Source organism: Engystomops pustulosus, chromosome 11 (genome assembly GCF_040894005.1).
Source record: "Engystomops pustulosus chromosome 11, aEngPut4.maternal, whole genome shotgun sequence".
Classification (NCBI taxonomy): Eukaryota; Metazoa; Chordata; class Amphibia; order Anura; family Leptodactylidae; genus Engystomops; species Engystomops pustulosus.
This window is the reverse complement of record NC_092421.1, coordinates 39,281,683-39,301,997: the sequence shown is the minus strand read 5'-3', so window position 1 is coordinate 39,301,997 and position 20,315 is coordinate 39,281,683. Positions and strand designations below refer to the sequence as shown.

The following is a 20,315-nucleotide window of genomic DNA, read 5'->3' as shown; positions in this document are numbered from 1 at the left end:
GAAAAGTGAAACAATAATATACCAAGAACCTCCTAAAATCATGCAATACAAGTTAAAGATCATTCTCAAAGCAAGTAAGTGAAAAGCGTGTGAAATAAAGCAGGGTGTTCCAGATGAATCAGTAGTCCAGGTATTTAATCAGTAGCATGGTAAGGCTCCTAGCAGCATTAGGCCGTTTTTTTTTACATTGATTTTGCCCAAAATCATCTTACATTTAAAATAGAAAAAAAAAATTTCACCTATACATAATGTGTGGGAAATGTTTCTATTACGTAGCAGGTAATTGACAAACGTTAAGAGGAATGGTAGTAAAAACAGGAACATAAATGTAAGTGACTAAAACAAACACTGGACTGAGTAGAAGTATTATGGTCAACTATGGTGTTAATAGTAACATGTTATTCTTTGCTATTGATGCTTAGAAAACTAGTATGTTAGGTGCCTGAAAATAATAAATTCTCCCAACGTGGATATTAAGGGGGTTATCTATCATACGCCGGCACTCAAGCATTCAGTGCAGCCAAATACATAGATACTCCAGCCTCTTAATGTATCCAGGGGTTGCCTGTGCAGTATTATAAAAAAATGCAATCGGCAAAATTTCAGGTAAGAAAATTTGCCCGCTACACTGAGTGCGTAGTTGCGGGGACAGAAACGCCCCGCGCCAGCCCTGTCCCCGCCAGCTGCGCCCAACCCCTGGCAAGCCATGCCCCCTTCACCCCTTTCCATGTCACCCTGGCATGAAGGTGGCGGAAATGGGAAAAAATCGCAAGTGCTAGTAATAAGCTGGCATTTGCGATTATTTCAGGGCTTCTATGCCACTGGAGTGGCGCAGAGGCCGGAGTAAATACCCCCCTAAATGTGTATATATAGGGCCAACATATCAAATACTGGTGCTCTGTGCACCGTTCTGTGCATTGGATATTGGCCCACCTCTGGCAAGTTGGGCGCACCATCATATGGCCAACACCATTCTACTGCAGATCCTGCTCCTGTATAGAAGTGTACTATATCCTGCAGCTGCACCAGGCACAGACTATAGTCATTGTGCAGAAGCAGGGCATTACCACTACCTCCCTGTTCATGTGGTTGGAATTTTTGGCTCTGTGCCAGTAATTGTGAATTAAATTTGAATTCTTTAAATCTTTTGCCTAAAAATCCAAAGTCGTAGTTGTCTACAAGTTTTGTTTCTATTGTTTAAAAAATACTATGCTGTGAATTTTATTTTTCACTTTATTCAATGGCAGACATAAACTACTGTCACCAATTGTTCACAAGGCAATAAATGAGAGGGATTGTTTTGTGAATATGCTTTAGTATATTAAATATATATATATATATCCATCATACTCCTGATATGCCATTCTTAAACAAACCATTTTCAGGATATTTGTGTACAACAGCTATGACTTCCATTTAACAGATCCAAAGAGGCCCCCAATTATAATTTATTTGCTGGTCTCTCTAACTCCTAAATACTACATTTACCCCTACTCCTATACACTGCAATTCTAATAAACAAAGGGAAAAGTGGAAGCTTCCCTCCCCTTTAAATTGGCCAATGAAAGATGTGACCAAAACATATCATAATCTTTTACATATACTATTTAACTACTATTTGAGGGGTCACTTAAATGTTAATCAATAAGTAATTGATATCAATTATTAATCAATAATAACACTTAAGTGACCCTTTAAATAGTAGTTTTTATAAAAATTTTATTAGTTATTTTGATGTATCACTAATGTGTAATTCTCTTTTGCCATTTCAGAAATTGAAAAGAAAAAATGTAATTATTAATTTTTTTTTTTTTACAATAATTCCTAATATCTACCTTTATAAGAAACCTAACAAAATTTGGGAGTGGGAGTTATAGGCACTTTAATGGTAGCGAGACAACACAATGTTAAGAAAGACAAGAGGACATATAGAAGCAGACCTCTAATTTATTTAAGTCACATGCATAATTTAATGTATGACTGATATTCAGGAAAAATTAGCCGTTTTCTCTTCTCAGCCACAAAAGACGAACAGCCCACGCTACCGGCCTTTGACGACAAATCTCTTCTATAGAGGGAAATATTCTGAAAAGTTGTTGACTTGAGTGTGTTCTACTAGTCTGTCCTATATCAATGTTACCAATTGTTCTCGATATGAGTTTCAGTTTTACCATTTCCTGGCTTTGTTCAAAACTACATTTAATTTATAATGGTTTTATTATATATTTCTTTTCTTCTATAAAATGCATTGTATTCTACTTTGTGCAGGACCTTGCAGGGTGGAGCAAAATCGAGGGATTAAAATTAACACCAAAGACCAAAGTCATTCACCACCTTTCTGAGTCCTGCATAAGGAATAACGCAATATATTTGACAAGCGAATAGCCCACTAGACAAAAATATCATTTGAATAGGCAGACACATGGAATAATTCAGACAAATATTATATAAATCTAAGTAAATTTACTTTGGGAATGTATAATTAATAAGATACACATGTATGTATAGGCATCGAGAATGACTACAAGAGTTAAAGAGGGATATGGATGGCCTTAAACATGGCCATACATTTTGGACATGACCACCATAGACATTTCGGTAAGGATTACTACCCTGTTGGGCACATTAACTGGTGTAATTATGTGTGTTAACATAAGCAAAGGAAATGGGAATTAATAATGCAATTAATGCCCAAAACATCTCAAGACTCGGTGCAAGCCATAAATATCCATGCCATAGTTCAGATCTTACAAGGTGCTCACAGTCTGACTTGAAGAATACCACTAGTCTATCATTTTAATAACAATATATTCTATGATGCATGCAGTTGACATTTACTGCATTCAATACGTGCATTGCACAGTCCTACTGAATTGCATTGCCTGCTTATCTGTTAAGTATGAATAGAATTAAGATATAGTGAGCGAGAATGAGGGAAAGGGATAAGATGTTAGTGAAATTAAACAAGCGCAGGCCACAGCAGAAAACGGTATATCCCTATATCATATGCAATCAAGCAGATTTACCTTGAAGGCCGATATTTTTGTTTTGTTTTAGATTAAGACTGGCAGCCCAATGGAAGCATCTTGACGGATGCACAAGCTTGCGGCTTATTGGTTCAGTTTGGGATTGCAGGAAGGATAGGTTGCCCACGTGCTACATTTTATCTACTGAAGCTGGTATGGTACACTTGAATCTGACTGAGTTGCTGCCTGCAACCAAACAACTTTTCTAGGTGGTAAACAAAGCCAAAGATTTGAACAACATGAAGTGATGACTAAGAATGCTTTTGTTGTGTCTTAAAAGGACTCCTCACATATGTAGTACTTTCCCAAATATGCTTCAGTGGGCCATGGCGGTTCCCCCGAACCTGAACTGTGTGTGGGGATTGTAGTTTAGAAGAGATACATTCATTGAAGTTATGGAAGAGTTTGGTTGGCCATACACATTAGAAAAAGTTGTCATTGGAAGACTTGCCTATCTCTTTTAACCCTAGTAGGCATTTACAATTGCCTTGGCCAAGCTCATGTGTGTTCTGTATAGAAAGAGCGGAGGTGTGTGGCAGAAGCTTATCTCACTAGGTAATTGAAATCTAATATGAAGGTTATTTGTTTCCTGATATGTGTCATTTGGAAGAGTTGGGATCATTTCAGGAATTTAAAATTGAAAGTGGAATTTTCTTTTTAAAATGGGAATCACTCTAGTAGAAGATCCATTGCTTTAAATTGGTTGATAGTTTTGTACATGTACAATGATTTTCTTTCTGTTTGTGTTGGTAAGTTTAAACAATAGTTGGCCTAGGTACGTTAGTCAAATGTTCTACTTTGCAAAATATTCAGCTAGATATTTGACTGCATTCATTTTATTTCTATTGTATATATCAGTTCTTATGACTCTGAATGATGGTGACTTTGCATGGCAAACAACCTTAAAGGGAACCTGTCTTCAGTTCTGTCCATGTAAAACCACAGGCAGCGTAAGTTAGCAGCCATAAAAAGCTGTTGATTCATATCTCCATGTACATGTTGTTGTTAGCTGACTTTAGAGCATTCTGGTGTCAAATGTACATAATTGGGTGTGTCATTTGTAAAGTGATTAAACTCAAGTCTAAACTCAGAAGTGATCAGTATTCGAATGTACCAAGTGTATTTGTTAAACCATTATACAGCAATGCGGAAAAGATCGGAGTTGCAATTGCTTTAACTTTTTATTTTTTAATCTGTATGTATGGGAACAAGTCTATTAAACTTTCTTGGGTCAAGTTAAACCACTCATATCTTAGAAGACTGAAGTCATATTTAGTGCTATGCTTTATCTTTCATGATATTCAGTCCCAGGAACAGCAGGGTTCATGTAATGGTCCTGGATGCTATTCTTGTTTCTCTTATCAGGGAACAATGAGGCTTTCACCAAATGCATGCTTGTTACCTTAGGGGTGAAGGGGGAGTACTCCTGCTACATTCTGGCATGTCTGCTTCACCAACATAAACACTTTATAACTTTATGCAAATGAGTAGGAGGCGCTCAACCCTTCGCTAGCCAAGCGCCTCCTGCTCTGTCTGAAGAGAAAATATGCACACCCCCTCATTGATATTCCCCCATGTTGCTCGGCTGTCTACTAATCTTGTGCATGCGCTTCAGCTAACTACCTTGCACAGCTGGCTGGAGAGAAGTGCGGCTGTGCAAGAGGTGGTGGTTAGCAGACAGCCAGGTGACATTGGGGAATATCAATGAGGTGGCGTGCATATTTTATCTTCAGATGGAGCCAGGAGACGCTCAGCTAGCGGAGGGGTGAGCGCTCCTGGCTCATTTGCATGAAGTTATAAAGTCTTTATTTCAGTGTAGTAGACATTCCAGAACATGGCAGCAGTCCCTGTAACCCTTAAGGTAACGAGCATGCATTTGGTGACAGTCTACCACCTCTAAATGACTACATAAGGTGATTCATCTACACGGCTGCAATGTGCCCTGAATACTTCCATATGTAAGCTTTCGAGTCTATGTCCCAATAAAGCAGCTGCCTAATAGTTCATACCCCATGTAGTTACTTTAGGATACCTGTATCTTTTTTTATCATTGTCAAACAGTCCACAAAGAAGAATATTTTGTTTTTTATTAACCACTTTATTTTCACAACACAAGCACATATTGTGGCTCGATTAATACAGGATATCATAAGCAAAAGCAATACAAGAAAGTTAAAGTGTAATTCAAACATTAAAGCAAACCAACATCAAAACCAATACAAGAATATCTTATATTACATCATTGTCTTAAACTACCTAAGAAAACATCATCAATCCATCGATCTAACAGTAGAATTCCTGAAAAACCGCTACCGTTCTACTATAAATTGTCTACAGAAAACTGTTTCATTGATATAGTGATCCTGACCTGCCTTTCTATGGAAGACTTTTCCTTCACTGTTTACATTCATTTAGTTTAATTTCTTTTAGAGAAGCTACAAAAGCCATATTCTAACTTCTCAGTACACCTAAAGGAACACTAGAACTAATAGCTATGCCATAAACAATACATTTCCCAGTAGATTATTATCCTTTCACCCTGTAACTCATGTTTAAAGAGTAAAAAAGTATTCACTATGTGCCCAGGACCTCCTCTTGTGTTGAGGAGTAAGACAACTGGCTGCAGCAGGAACCTTCTCTTTCTAATCTGCCTTCAATGGGACAAATAAATCAATAAGTCCTGCCTCCTATACTAAGTCAGGGTTTCTTAGTCTCCAGCCAAAGATAAAACAGTTCAGGATTTTAAGAGCTTGCTTCAAATAGTAGATTATGTCATGTTTACATGTAGCAGCTACTTTCTAGGGTTAATGCTCTTTTAATAAATTAAAAACTGCTCTCAAAGAAATGATGGTCATAGGATCATCATTTAAGCGCAAAACCATCTACACACACTGTACAAAGGTAAAAGCTTAAAACTCAATTAAGACAACTATGTGCATAATCGTTGCAGGGCTTTTAAATGTACAGATATTGTCAGCACCTACCCCATGGAGTAATAAAAGGCACAACTCTGCTATAAGCAATCTTGCTGACCAGGGTTGTTAATGCTATATGTAACCCGTAGGTTCTAATTCACTTCAGGAGCTGTCATCTAGCAACAATGCAAATTCATATTGGCCTATCACTCCTTCATATCCCTAGCAGTGCTAGTAAAAGCACTTAAGCTATTTAGGCTGCACATATTCATGGCGTCTGCCATCCATGCTCTATAGTCAAACAGCTAATCCATCAAGCCAGTGTCCATTATTCACCTGCATAGCAGGCATGTACCTCACTCTACAGCAAAGGCTTCAGCCCTACATACTAAATTACCAGCATATACAGTGATCACACAAATCCTGATACATGTTAGTTTACAGGTTTTTTATTTATAAGAAATGAAATACAAGAGCTAGTTTTTCTCTGATTCCAAACAGCATATTCAATGCAAACTCAAAGCAGATATCCACTCTTATCATGGTATCATAGATGGTGAGGGTGGGGGGTCAAATCAGCTAAAGTCAGGCACTGTAACAACAAGCCCTTGTGTTTTTCTATTTATATATTTATATTTTTTATGTATATGGTGTGCAATGGATATTTATGTTCATTGCCTTTCAATAGATATTGTGTTACACGTGGGCATTTAGCTTTTAACGTTAAGGATTTGTGCCGAAAGGCCATGATGCCAGGTGCGCAATTTGGCAAAGCGTGGGCTGTTACGTTCCGTTTCAAACTTTTCCCTGTGGCATGGAAAAATAGAGAGAGAGAGAGAAAGGAGGAATAAAGGGGTTAGGGACAGTGACCTTCACTCCCCTGCCTGTATACATGGCAATTTATTTGGATTTTTCACTATGCCAAGTTGGCGGTATACTAAAGTATAACAATGAAAATGTTTGCTAATATGCCAATTGAGTTGCTGGAAATGTACACGCCTTGTTGTGTCTCGTTGTGTCTTGTTGATAACATTTATGCAGGAACATTCCTAGTTTTGATGGATTTGGGTGTCAAATAATTGGTGCCTTTATGTCTTAGCTGCTTTCAATGTTCTCTAACCTTTCCACCAGACAAATTGTAATATAAATGTGTTTTCTATGTAATATCAATTATCCTTGGCTCTTCTCCTATAAAAATGTGTTCAATTCTAATATCCCTGCTGAATTCTATCCTGCTAGCAAGACAGATAGAACTTTACTGATGTAACACAGATAACATACAAAATCTATGAAGTGTTGTGGGGATCAGTGAGTTGCAGTAGCTTTACCCGCAGCTTAGGGAAGAACTGAAAAGCACACTTGGTAGGAGACCACCATGAAAAGAAGCAGTGCTCACACGGGGAATAGGATCATGACTTGTACATCGCATTTTCTTGCAACCCGCTAGTAATTTGCAATTATTTTTACATTCACATCACCTCCATTCCAGGAGGGTGAGTTAAGGGAGTGTGGTCAGTGGCAGAGTGGGTTGGCATGGGGTGTTCCTGCCCTGTGCCTGCACAGTTGCTATAGCAAGCGAACATTCACCGTTGAAAGTTTGCAGGTTGTTTTTTTTTTTTTTTAAATGACAAATGGCAGGAAGGGGTGGGGCTTTCAACAAACGTCGCTGTACGGACCCGTTGTATGATAAATTTTTCCCCAAAGTGTGCTACTGATTTCTGAAAAAAATATTCAAAGGTGAGGTATGCTTTAATTGTGGATGTTGACACCTTTATTTGAGGAGAACCTGTGTCAGGGGGTGTCAAGTGACTCACTTTGGCCAATCTTTAGTTTTCTCGCTAACACAGGGCTATACACCTCTGATGTCACAAGTGATGTCCCTTCATTTGAGGAGGTCACAGTTTGGCCCAAACCAGTCCAGAAGACTGGAATTAGGGCTGCGAACCCTTTTTATAAAATTATGCTTTCATGCCTATTGACACTAGAAGAATGTTATTGCCACCATGTAGGTTTACTGCAAAATTAAACCCAGGGGCCTACGTAAACCTGGAACCGGCCCTGACTCTGACTATACACACAGGCACCACTAGGTATGTAGAGGCCTAATCACAAAAATAATACAAAGCTCTTTTCCAAGAGTTGGTTTACTTCACAACTCATGGATTAGAAAGGAGGTCTGCACTTGCCTGAGCTAGATTGAACATGCCCTATTCTATTAAAAACTGACTTAAATAGTTACAAGCCATTGTGACTTTCCTTTCAAATGTTGAAGTGTAAATGAATTAAGTGGTAAAACATTATTGTAAGTTAAGTTAAGTTACTATCCAAATAAATTGCTTTCTCAATGCCACAACATCATATATAGATGAATTTGCTAGAATTTATGTTTTTAAGAAGAAATAGTCACATTTTGATTATAGTAAATTAAGAAGCCAATAGCAGATTAACCAAAGTGTTAAATCTGGTTTATGTTTCTGTCTATTAATTTTGCATGAGAGCTTTAGGCATTTGGTTATCAATTAAGATGGCCGCATGGTTTTGCTGCTAGTTGCCTACCTTGCTCTTCTCAGGGCATCTTCATCAGGGTCTTGCACTGCAAGTGAAGTGAAAAAAGCACTTAAGTATGTAGAAAAATGAATATGTAAATGTTTACAACAACAAAAACCTTAAATATCTAAATATGATATCCAGATCACCTACAATTTGCACCTTATACTTCCTACTTATGTTATATTCTATTCTGGCTGTTGTGTGAAGTAGAAATAGGTCACTCTTAGAAATTCCTAGGGCCTTAATGGTGCTTCAGTGTAATATGAATGGAGCTTTTTTCCATAGACACTTAACTTCTAATGAAGAATATTACCCCTAGACACCATGTATGCCACCATACCATAGAGCTACATTTCCAGCCCATGTGGTCTAAACATTAGGGAACACCTTAGATAAACCTTTCAAATATTTGAAAAAGGAAGAAAGACTCCAGACAACTTTGATTCATTGAATTATACCTTGTGCAGGCCCTGAAGGGAATGCCTTCAGCCCCCGCACCAGGCATTGTTCAATGCATTAGCTCCGAATGGAGTGTTTCTTTAATAATGGATCCTGTCTAGAGATGGGCGAATTTTCCATCATAATTCTATTTGACCCAATAACGTTAAAAAAACAGGTATATCTTGGCTGCAGAGAGCCTGTAGTGTGTTGTAGAACGTTGTGCCATGCTTAAACATGCATAGGGAGCGTGGTTTGGTCTTCAAAAAATGCTGTGTTTTAGCATGACATGCACATGACAGCCGCGGCTCTTAGAATTGCTTCACTCTTCAATTCCACGGCACTTACAGAGGCCAACTTCACCAAATAAGCAAGGGAAAAATTGTTCCCACGAATCAACGTAAACTTCGGATTCGTGACAAACTGAAGTTTTCCTGAAATTCTAAACGAATTCCATTTCGTTAGAATCAATTCGCCCATCTTTAATCCTGTCACATTGCAATCTTTTATGCAAGCAATATGTTATATAACAGGAGTAGCTAAGCAGATTGTTTTAAGGAAATAAGCAAATACTTACATCAATGAAATATAAATCAGGGTGCATTTACACGCACTGGAGAGGAGGAGGGAAAAGCTACTCACCCCTCCTCTCTCCATAGGAAACAGCACCATGGTTGTGCCCACCGTACCTAGCCCAGGCGCCATAGGCATCTGTAGAGATGTATATAAATCCCCACAATGTCTGAATGCGGTCTTATACTGAATCTTTATAAATTTTTAAATCAACATACTGCCTGCATATGTACAATCTGCTTACCTCCTCCTGCTCTATAACATGTTAATGTACCTACACACAGGACACAATATGCAATATGTGCAGATCCTACTGTTCTACTATATGCTGGCTGCTAGGATACTTTATAGAATTAGCTTAGCCCATTCTGTTTTCTAACTTGCTGATTTTAGAAAGCACAGAATACACAATCTATTCAGCTTGTCTGTTAAGCTCATCCTGGCCTATATCATAGTATATTAACATTAACAATGCTTTCTCTATTACTCAATGTCCAGTGCAGTATTTGTTTATGTGGTGGATACAAAAGTAGTTAACATTCCAGTAATTAAAATCCTAGACATGAAAGTATAAAAGGCATGAAAGTATACTTACTGTATTCTGTTCCTGTCAACTGTGCAAGGACACGGAATGACTTGGACTGCAGGTTGGCAGCACGACGTGCCCAATCGTCAATCTCATGTTCACTTCTGCCCTGATTTTTAAGCACAGCCTGATATACTGGAGAAGCAATGTCTACATGAGGATCTTTAACTGGGAGGTTACTGCAATGTAGAAAGAGGGTAGTTGAATATTTGCTACAAGTAATTCATATGTCCATGTTATGTGGAAGTATATCTGAGAAGAAGGTGAACGATATATATGATTAAACACTTTTAATTTTATGGCCTGTGGATTTGTAGCATCTCAAGCTTTTAAAGGGATATGCAAGTCTTTCATTTTTTTTAAAATAAGGTAATAAATATACTTAGAAAAATTTTAAGAATTAGCTCAGGCTTCACTGGCCATGTTTCTTACACTTGACAATATGATTCTGTATACAGGAATAGTGTCATAGTGACCTATTCAAACAAATATTTCTATACATACAACCAGGAATTGCGACTATTTTGACAACCCCTAAACTTTGCCAAAATGTGCTTGGAAAATTTTAAACCTTTTAAAGGAAATCTACCACCAGGATCAGGGACTGTTAACTAAGCACAGTTACATGCAGGTGTGTGCCCCCTCTGGCAGGATCCACTCCATTATTATGCAAATGAGCCTGAATGGCTCTGGGCTCAATTAACAGGTATGGAGCCTTTCATAAAAACAAGGGTTTAAAGGACACCTGTCATCAGGTCTGTGCCACTAGTCCTGTCACCTCTACCTGTTGGAGCAGCTCACAAGGATCCCATCCCAGCCTTTATCTAGTTATTTCATACATTATTCATTGTAAAATCATCTATTCTTTATCATGTAAATGAGGATGGTCACATGGTCAGAGGCAGTGATGTCACCCCTGTTACCCCTCCCCTCTCCTCCCCCTGCTCATGTCTGTGTGTAATGTATAGTAAAGCATGGCTAGTGTGAGTGCTGCATCTGCTGACATGCTGCATCCTCCTAATATACAGGTGAGAGACACAGACATCAGCTACACATGAATCTGACATGTTCTGCTGTAACATGGCTGCCTGGAGCTGCTGTATCTCTCCTATATACACACACACACAGGCTGCAGGGGGCGTGGCCACCAGCACCAGGAAGCACATCATTATACAGCCTCACATCATTATACAGGCTGTCAGTCAAGCACTGGGGGTGTGGCTGTGCCTCCCACTCATGAATAGAGTGGACAGCTTGAATATGCTAATGCTTCATTGGACATTTCACAGGTCATTTGCATACAGCTTTAGGACCTCATTGCTTAGGTTTACAGGCATGTAGGGGGACAATGAAGGGATAGAGGCAATGCTCTCTAATGGCAGTTTATGAAAATATATTTAGTTTAGGGGGGTTATTTTGCATGACGGGTTCTCTTTAAGGGAGCACACACCAGCATGTAAGTGCACTTGGTGTACGACCCTTAATTCTGGTGGTAGATTTCCTTTAAAATGGTACAAAATAACTAAATAATACTTTCCTAATCAATCCATTGGCACTTCTGTACCACAATTTCCTGGGAAATGCAACCACTGCAAAGTCATGACTGTAGCCCAGGAATGGAACATCATCAGTGGAAGCCAGGAAAGGTGGGATTGGCAAGGTATTATTCCGTTTTTTAGTTCATACCATACCAAGAGTTGGACTAGCCTATAACCACTACCAAGGTGCAAGATCTTGACAAAAAAATAATGTATTATGTCTTAACAACTTTCCAGTTTGCACATTTATTTTGACCAGATTACCACAGGTGCATAACTTGTAGGTCTAAAAAAAAAACAAAAACATTGTTCCTAGTAAAAAAAAAAGACTCTGCTAGTATGTCCAAAATGAATGAATATGTGAGATTCAAGACATTTTGAAAATTGTATTCTACTATTCTTTAGTGCAAAAAATGTCACCAAGTGAATTTAAACTCCCAAACTCCCAAGTTAATTAAACTCGCATTCACTAAAATTATGTTTTTTACTTGGCAATAAAGATGCAAACAAAGGTTTTTTAACTTCACAGTTAAATGTTTCTTTCTCTTGATAGAGTACCACTTTTCTTAATTGGTTGAATGCATGTAATATTAGACTTTTTTTGATTTTATATTCAAAAAGTGAGAATGATCTCGTAAATGAGACTATATGTATGCACCAAATCATTATTTCTATTGATAAATGCAATATATTTGATTTTTTTTAAGAAGCCTTTGTTTGCATTGTTTTTTATAAAATATTTGCATAGACATAATAATGAAAAATAAAAATCAATTACACAATCAAACCTCATTACTAAACTACATTATTTCATAAGTTTACATTGATATGTAGTGACATGAAGGTTTGATTGTGTCATTGACATAACAGATATATGACAGACTGTTGGTTCTTGGTATATATATTGCCACATTAGGAATTTTTAACAATTTTGTTAAATGTACTTTACCCGGAGCAGGTTTGACTGAAAGTTCCCGGCATGAGCTTGTAAAACATATATAAAGGTTAAATGAATCTTTATTGCCCCTGTTGATGATGGCTGGGGACTGCCCAATAGAATAAATTTTTTGTATAATTCGTTTAGGAATTATATCGACTTTTACCTCTTTTACCTCAAACCATGGATTATGCATTGTTGGCCACACTTGTTGATGAAAAGCTAAAAAGAGCCACACACTACTTTTATATAAAGCAAAGGCAATTAAACTATATCTGTTCTGGATAAAACTAAATTAACCTCGTTCATTAACTTGGTCATTTCAATTTTTTTATTTTTATTGTTTTTAGCAATTACTGAAAGCTACACAACCTAGCTTAATGGTATGTGCCTACTGTCCAAGAGACACTGCTGAGATGGATGCAGTAAGGAACAGACTTCCTACTTCACAAGTGATAATAAATAAATAAATTAGAAATAATGTATATGGAAGGATACCATTAAAACCCAACAAAACCATAGTTCTCAAAGGTAAGGTAGTGAATATTTAGTGCCAGTTAATTTGTGACTATGGGGTATATGTAAAACATGCTAGAGAAGCACACATGGTAGAAAGAGAGCAGTATTTAGACATATGACAGGAACATACAGGCTAAAGCAAGCACATGGAAGTGTCTAAATGTGACTGTGATCATATTATGGCCAGTGTGGTCAGTGAAAGAGAAGGTCAGCTGACCTTTTTAGAATTGGGGGGTAAACTATGAAATGACCGCACCCTCCTATGCTGTAAAGTTAGAAAGTTAAAGTTCAACCTTTAAATCACTGACATAGACTACGAACACATGGTAAAATGTAAATGAATGAAAATGTGAACTTTGGTGTAGCAAAGTCTACATACATCTTATTAAAGGGGGTCTATCACAAAGACAGATCCTTCTAATAAGGGCATCAATGGGAAGTTGTTTCCTATACACATAGATGTTTTATCTTATTCATTTGCATGTTAGAATATGCCGTGACCCCTGATTACAAAGGGTCACGGTGTCTCCCTTTGCAGTACTCTAGGCTAGCTGTCGGTACAGGCAATTAGATAGGACTGGAGGTCATGGGTACAGCTGTGCAGGGACAGAAAGTAGAAGAAATGCTGCCCCTTTATAGACAGGATCAATTAGGTTTCCAGAGTACAGAGCCAAACCAAATATAAAGTAACAGCATATCCGTACTTTTTAGTGGAAGCAAGATTAAAGGCTAATTACCATCTTAAAATGCATCCAAATGGCCCACCTACTCTAATTCTGTCTCCTTCCCAGTCCAACACGAGCATCAAGTACACTCTAGTGGAGAAGGTTGGGGGCTTCATGAAGTGGATTGCTTTTATCAGTATATTTTCCAATTATCACCTCAGACTTTCAATTGTAACTTATAAGGGATGTTTGTGAGCTTTGTATCAAAAGTGGTCATTTGTGTTGATTTACCTGTAATTATTTTACATCAGTGCTGTGTATTACTCAGTTTTATCTGAAATGTAACAGGTTAATACATTTTAATGTTAAAGTTGCAGGAAAGTTAAAGTTGCAGGAATACTTAGAATGGCTCTTTCATACAAAAACATCCCTGTGGAATGTAAAAAAACATGATGAATATCCAGAGGAATAAACCTAGCCTTTGTAGGATTAAGTGAAAAAATGTCTACTTACAGCGCGGGCGCTTCGGGAGCACTGTGATTGATACGACCAAACCCAACGGACCAGTGCATTGAGGTTTGGTAGCCATCATTATGGTGATGTGATGGGCACAACAGAGTGAAGTTAGTATGAAAAGTGAATAAGGAAAGAATGGATAAAAAAGGAAAAAAAGGAAAAAAAGAAGAATATAGTCAGTAAAGGAAAACATAAGCATAGTTAACAAGTCATATTTGCCTCAGAGAAGAACAAATTGTGTTATTATATACAAAAGGAAAAGGGTCCCCAAAACTGGTACGGCTATGATGTAGCCATAGTGAACCTAAAACACAGAGCGTAAGTTATTGACCTGAGCGCTAGTTATTAAAGTCAATGTGCGCTCCACTTGTAAACTCATAGATAAGGTAAAGCAATTGTTTTATCAGATTTGTTAATATTTAATCATACAGTTGTTTACATTTTTATGTATATTTGTTCATTCTCGTATCTGTGCTTCACTAAGACTTTCACTTATCTCTGACAACTATTCTTCTCTTGATTTTCCCAGAGTTAAAGCAGCGACTATGTGAGAAGAATGAGACAATACAACAAAGAGGTAGGAAAAGTTACTGCAAATGGAACAACACTGCAGGTGGACACTTTACAGATGACTCTGACAAGCATAAGCATTGTGTGCACTGTAGTATCTGAGGGAAGACTTCTGAAAATGGTAAATTATGTTTTTTTTTTACTTCTTGATAAGTTAAAAAGATATCTAAATGTGTCCCACACTTTGCTTCATTTGGGAATTATTGTTATCTAATCTTTAAAAAAAATTACATAGGGCAAAACTTAAGTAGATTGGAGTTAAACACAACAAAAAGGTAAAAAGTCTATAACAAACGACCAATTAATAGGAATTAATTCAAGTTTTAACTGCCAGTTTTATGGTTGTGATCCTGGAAGCATGTTCTAGAAAGGCACTCATTTGAGGTTCCTCTAAAATACACCATAGTATCAGCAAAAGGTAACTGTTTGAAAATTACAAGTCACTAGTTGGTGAACCTAGGGTTTTCCATTTACTTCTAGATCAACCTCATTTAAGCCTTTTCAATCCCATGGTGCTCATGGTAAGCATGTCCTTTCCCTAAAGAGAAATGCATGTGACCGTAATAGTTTTATGCGTAAATGGCTAGGATCAAAGAACACAAGTCCTGGCCATTTAGACCTTTCAATTGAGCAGGCAGTATTACATGACACAGGAGCTATGCACAAGCCTGACTTGCCAGTGTCCAATTTATCATGTAAAAAGGACCTTTGCTATAATGGCTGGAGATTGGAGACATCCCCCCTTTCCCTGTGAAACACTTATGTTGGACTGATAGGATGTCACAGTGACTGAATTTATAAATAGGACCTAGTACACCTATGAGCATAATGCTGTTAATTAGTGTTATGTGGACCCAATTAGTGATCTTTTTGGGCTTGGGTCATCCGAACACTGTTAAAAGTAAGCTCTCATATGACAACTTGGAAAAAAAAAGGAAAGTCCCAAGCAGTCTGTGAACTACAAATTTAGAAACCTTTCTGTTGACATAATATTGGAATCGCACTCTCAACTTGGTTGCATGTTTTTATAAATGGGTCCAGGATCTTGTCGTGAACCGGCATAATTCTTGCTCAAATGAGTTGATAGAATAAAGTCGATGGTAACATATACATTCGACACATTCACCTAAGAAAGGCACAATGTTTTGAAATAATCTCCCTCGTTACCTCCGTTGTTTAGTCTAGCCCGATGGAAGTCTGTTCTTTGCACTGTAGTTACATACGAGGATATGTTTGCGATAACCTTTACTACTAAGCCCCATGACTTTCATAGACTGTACACACAGATCATATACAATCACTGCACACTCAATGGCTACAGACCACTTGTGATGACTTAATGAGCTTCTTTTACTTGTGCACGGTATGTCCAGTTTATTTTTTTCTCTGCAGCATATTGAAACTGTCCGTGTCAGCTCGTCTGCAACGCTGATTCTAGACTGTGACTGTCTTGTAGACAGTATTTCCCTGACACAGTATCTGTACCTAATTCTGCATCTGCAGGCAGTTTACTATAGCTATGGTATGTGTTTATGCTATCATTTTACTTGGCTTTTTGCACATTCAGCTTGCTGGTAAGTGGTTCTGAAGTTTGTATTTTATGAGTGCGCTTGCAGTGTGACACCATTGATTAAAATTGACGAAGGACTATTTTTGCTTCTGGACATGACAGTAATAATTTTTATTTAGGTGCTAAAAATTCTCATTGAACGAATAGTTGCTTCTGAATCCATGTATATAAATGGGCTTTTGGCTCCAGATCCTTTGAAATTTTGACTTTAGTTGTAGTGCTTGGTGGCCACTTGGGGGCAGAGATTAGCTATATTTATTTTAGGGCTGGAGAGGGAATCTTTGCTTTGTTACTGTTCTGGAGCTGCCGAAGACAATAACTTTAGAAATGTCACCTATTCCGATATTTTACTCGACCTCCTAAGTATATATAATTATTAGGTCACTCAATCAATCTAGGTTCTGACGGTTTATCATTCAGCATAGTTGGAAGTTCTATGTGTCAGGAATCATGGGAGAAAAGTAAACTGGTGTAAACAATGACTGATATTCAGATTTATGAGGTTTATCTGCAGCTTTCCTAGAAGGAGAACAGAGGGTGATATCTTTATGAGATAAAGACGTGGTAATAAAGTAGAACAGTGAGTACTTAACATGTTAGAATGGGTGATTGTTTAAAAAAAAATATATTTCTTTATTGTTTTGTATTTGAACCTGGCATTTCTGTTTGGGTTATGCCATTCCTCTATTAACATATGAATAAATCAACCACTGGACGTTACAATGTTATCAATGGGGCGTGTCTGACATAGTCGATTCAGCTATGACGACAGTTATGAGTGGCAACACCCAGTTGTCAATTTATTCATACATTTTCTCAAAGAAGTAGAGAAAAGATGTTCCAAAGCCTTTTTAACAATCTCTCAAAGACTATAAAGAAATTGCTGACAGACGGAAACAAATCAGCCCTAAAAAAAAGGTTTCAGCATCAATTTTTCACAGTCAATTTTGGACACTGTTATGTAGCTTAAGAGATCATAGAATTTCAGTTGTCCAGTTGGTGACTTTTGGATGATTTGAGACACATTACAAACAAACTGTCCTGGAAATTGCCCTTTTACATAATTTAATATTTTCTGAGAATCCTGTAGAGGTGTGGTTTATAAAGTAGGTTTACTTTAAAGGAAATCTACCGGCAGGATTAAGGATTGTACACCAAGCACACTTGTATACCAGCGTGTGTCTGATCTGGCAGGATCTGCTCTTCTTTTCGCTTCTTATGCCCTTGTTTTTCCAAAACAAAAAAGGCTTTAGAAATTATTCAAATGAGAAGTCTGCAGGATCCATTAACAGCTATGGAGCCCCTCAGGCTTATTTTCATCATTTTCTAAAAACAAGAACATAAGAATCTGAAAGAAGAGCGGATCCTTCCGGAAGGGGCACACATCAGCATGTAAGTGTGCTTGGTTTACAATCCTTCATCCTGGTGCTAGATGTCCTTTAAGGCATTTCCACAAATTTCTTCAACCAAATGTGTGGCTGAAACCCCACTTATCTATGATTCCCAATGAAGCCTAATGTCTTGCTAAGTCTTGCCTGCAAAACTGCATGGTTATTTAGCAATACAGGTGGACAAGCCTCTAGCTACACCCAAATATCCTAAATGAACAAAATGTGTGCTCTACATGTACAAGGACACTTTGAAAATGTAAAGTTCAATATAGTTCTTTCTTAGTCGTGTAGTTCTATAAAATTGTCTTAGGTATAAAATTTGTACAAACATTTCTCATATTAAATACAAAATTTTAATTGAGAATTAAACCTGTATATGAACTATTATGAGACAAAAAATCTAGTATTTTGCCATTAACATTCCATACATTTTTGTACCAAGTGTGGCTGATAATAAGGATGGTGTGAATGGGACTGAAGTGCTTTCTTTATTACCAAGCATGCAAGAAAGTGTTATAGATTGCTTACCCTGTGAGATCACTGCCTCTGGCCTGTGCTTGACCAGCAATAGCATCCATAATAGCATCCTGGGAATACATGCTGATTGGGGTGTTATATTGGGCGTGAATAATAGTGGCTTTGCCTCCAGGACCCTTCACCTCAATGGGCTTGTGGGTGGAGAGGGCGGAGTCCTTCAGGACATTAGGGTTGAATCTTTCCACATACTCAGAGCTGAGAGGAGGTGAAGGAAGTAGTGATTGGTGTAAAAGAAAAGGAGAATACAAAAGGATAAAAGGTATAAAAGAGTATATGTTTCAAAAGTTCTTGTAAATAAATAGTCCTTGTGAAAATAAAAAACTTTGCAACATATTTTGTCAGAGGATAAATGGCTTCATTCCCACTTATCAGTCCTCTCCTGCCTGCCTAACAGCTCAGTCCACAGCTCAGATCTGTGTTTAGTAAATGTGTTTTTGAGGGAAGGAGTGGAAGAGGTAGAAAACAGACACAGTCATGCTACAGAGGACAACAGTAAGTGTTTAGCAGCTTATCAGAAGGTCCTGGCAATACTGAACACTAAGGTCCTGGCAATACTGGGTGGCGTAGATGTGAAAAAGCTCTTGTGAGGCTTTTATGATCTTTCTTAATCTGCTCCAAGACCTCTGCGTCTTTGTCTGTATATTAGTAGCTCATCTGCTTCTCACTGGAAAGTGATCTAAGAAGTTTAGCAGACTGGATAGGACTGATAACAGGAGATGGAAAGACAGGTATTTTCCCCTAAATAAAATGTTACATGTTTTTTTATATTCACCTGAAATATTAATTTAAAGAAAATATTTGAAATGACAACTACTCTTTGAGATAAGTTATGGAATCATCCATAGAAATATTGGGTATAGCAAGGTTATCACATCCTATCACATGCAATTGTAACATGTTATTCTACATAAAACACACCAAACAATATTAGACTCTTATTAGAGATGGTGCCTGTGTGTTACTTTCCGGTGGATGACACACATATATATATATATTTTAAGCTTTATCATAAACAGCATTTTATCATTAAAGGGAACACTAAACATAGAAAATGCCCCCCCCCCCAAAAAAAAAGAATCTAGTGCAATCAAGTTTTTGTTGAGTGGCATAAACACTATTTTTGTTGAGTGGCCTAAACACTGTACTTTGCTGTATTGTGCTGTGAAAGAGGTATACTACTCCATTCATATCCTGGCAGCGGCTCCCTGAAGTTCTTTGATTCTGCAGCAGCTGTGATGTTCCAACATGGAAATGAGTTCCCTCACCTCCTCTGTGTGACACGATGTAGAAGGCTCACTGCCACAGCTTGAGTCATGATTCATTATCCTTCTATCGTTCATGAACAAATCCAGATACTAAATGTTTTGGGGACCAAAATTCATACTTTTTATCCAATTTGGATGTATTAGTTAAATTTTAAATCTACAATCAAGATCCAGCATGATAATCCAGAGAAATGTACTCATAGATCCAGGCACAGTGACTGTGGTAATCTTCTTATATTTGTTATCCATGGCCTCCTTCTTTCAAAGATACACTTTTGAAATTATGCTAAAGAGTCAGAAGAGCCCTGGGGGTGTGTTACCCGAACCCCTCTGTTCTACAGATTCACAGGCTGTTACACTGCTAACCATCTCCCTTACTCCCTCTGCACATCCTCTCTCACTGTGTACTGAAACTTGCTCTGCTGCCATGAGATTACATCAGACAGAGGGAGGGGAGTGATAAAAGAGCAGGCAGATACAGTGTAACAGCCTGTGAAGCCATAGCACTGAGAGGCGTTGGAAGCTGCCCCCAGGGCCCTTTAGGCTCATTAAAATCATTTTGAAAATTGATTTTAGAAGGAAGGAGGCTAAGGATAACAAGTATAAGAATAATACCAAAGTCACAGTGCTTGGATGAGTAAGTGTCCCTGGTTTATCCATGATGGATTTTGATGGCAGATTAACATTTCGTGAAAAATATTTTTTTTTTCTTTTCTCAA

At 37.7% G+C, this 20,315-nt stretch overlaps 1 protein-coding gene across 19 annotated transcripts in view; it reads right to left on the bottom strand.

Moving 5' to 3' along the window:
* LDB3 (LIM domain binding 3) overlaps positions 1 to 20,315 on the bottom strand; it is a 118,155-nt gene that overhangs the window by 48,086 nt on the left and 49,754 nt on the right. For 13 of the 19 annotated variants that reach the window (XM_072130750.1, XM_072130754.1, XM_072130758.1 and 10 more), the window contains 2 exons: positions 10,098 to 10,267; positions 8,498 to 8,534 (listed from right to left, as the gene is read on the bottom strand). In XM_072130750.1, coding sequence (XP_071986851.1) covers positions 8,498 to 8,534; positions 10,098 to 10,267 — 207 coding nt within the window. Of the gene's footprint in view, positions 1 to 5,103; positions 6,749 to 8,497; positions 8,535 to 10,097; positions 10,268 to 14,260; positions 14,282 to 18,322; positions 18,527 to 20,315 lie in introns of those variants that run through there. The other 6 variants (XM_072130762.1, XM_072130765.1, XM_072130767.1 and 3 more) reach the window with 4 other exon arrangements.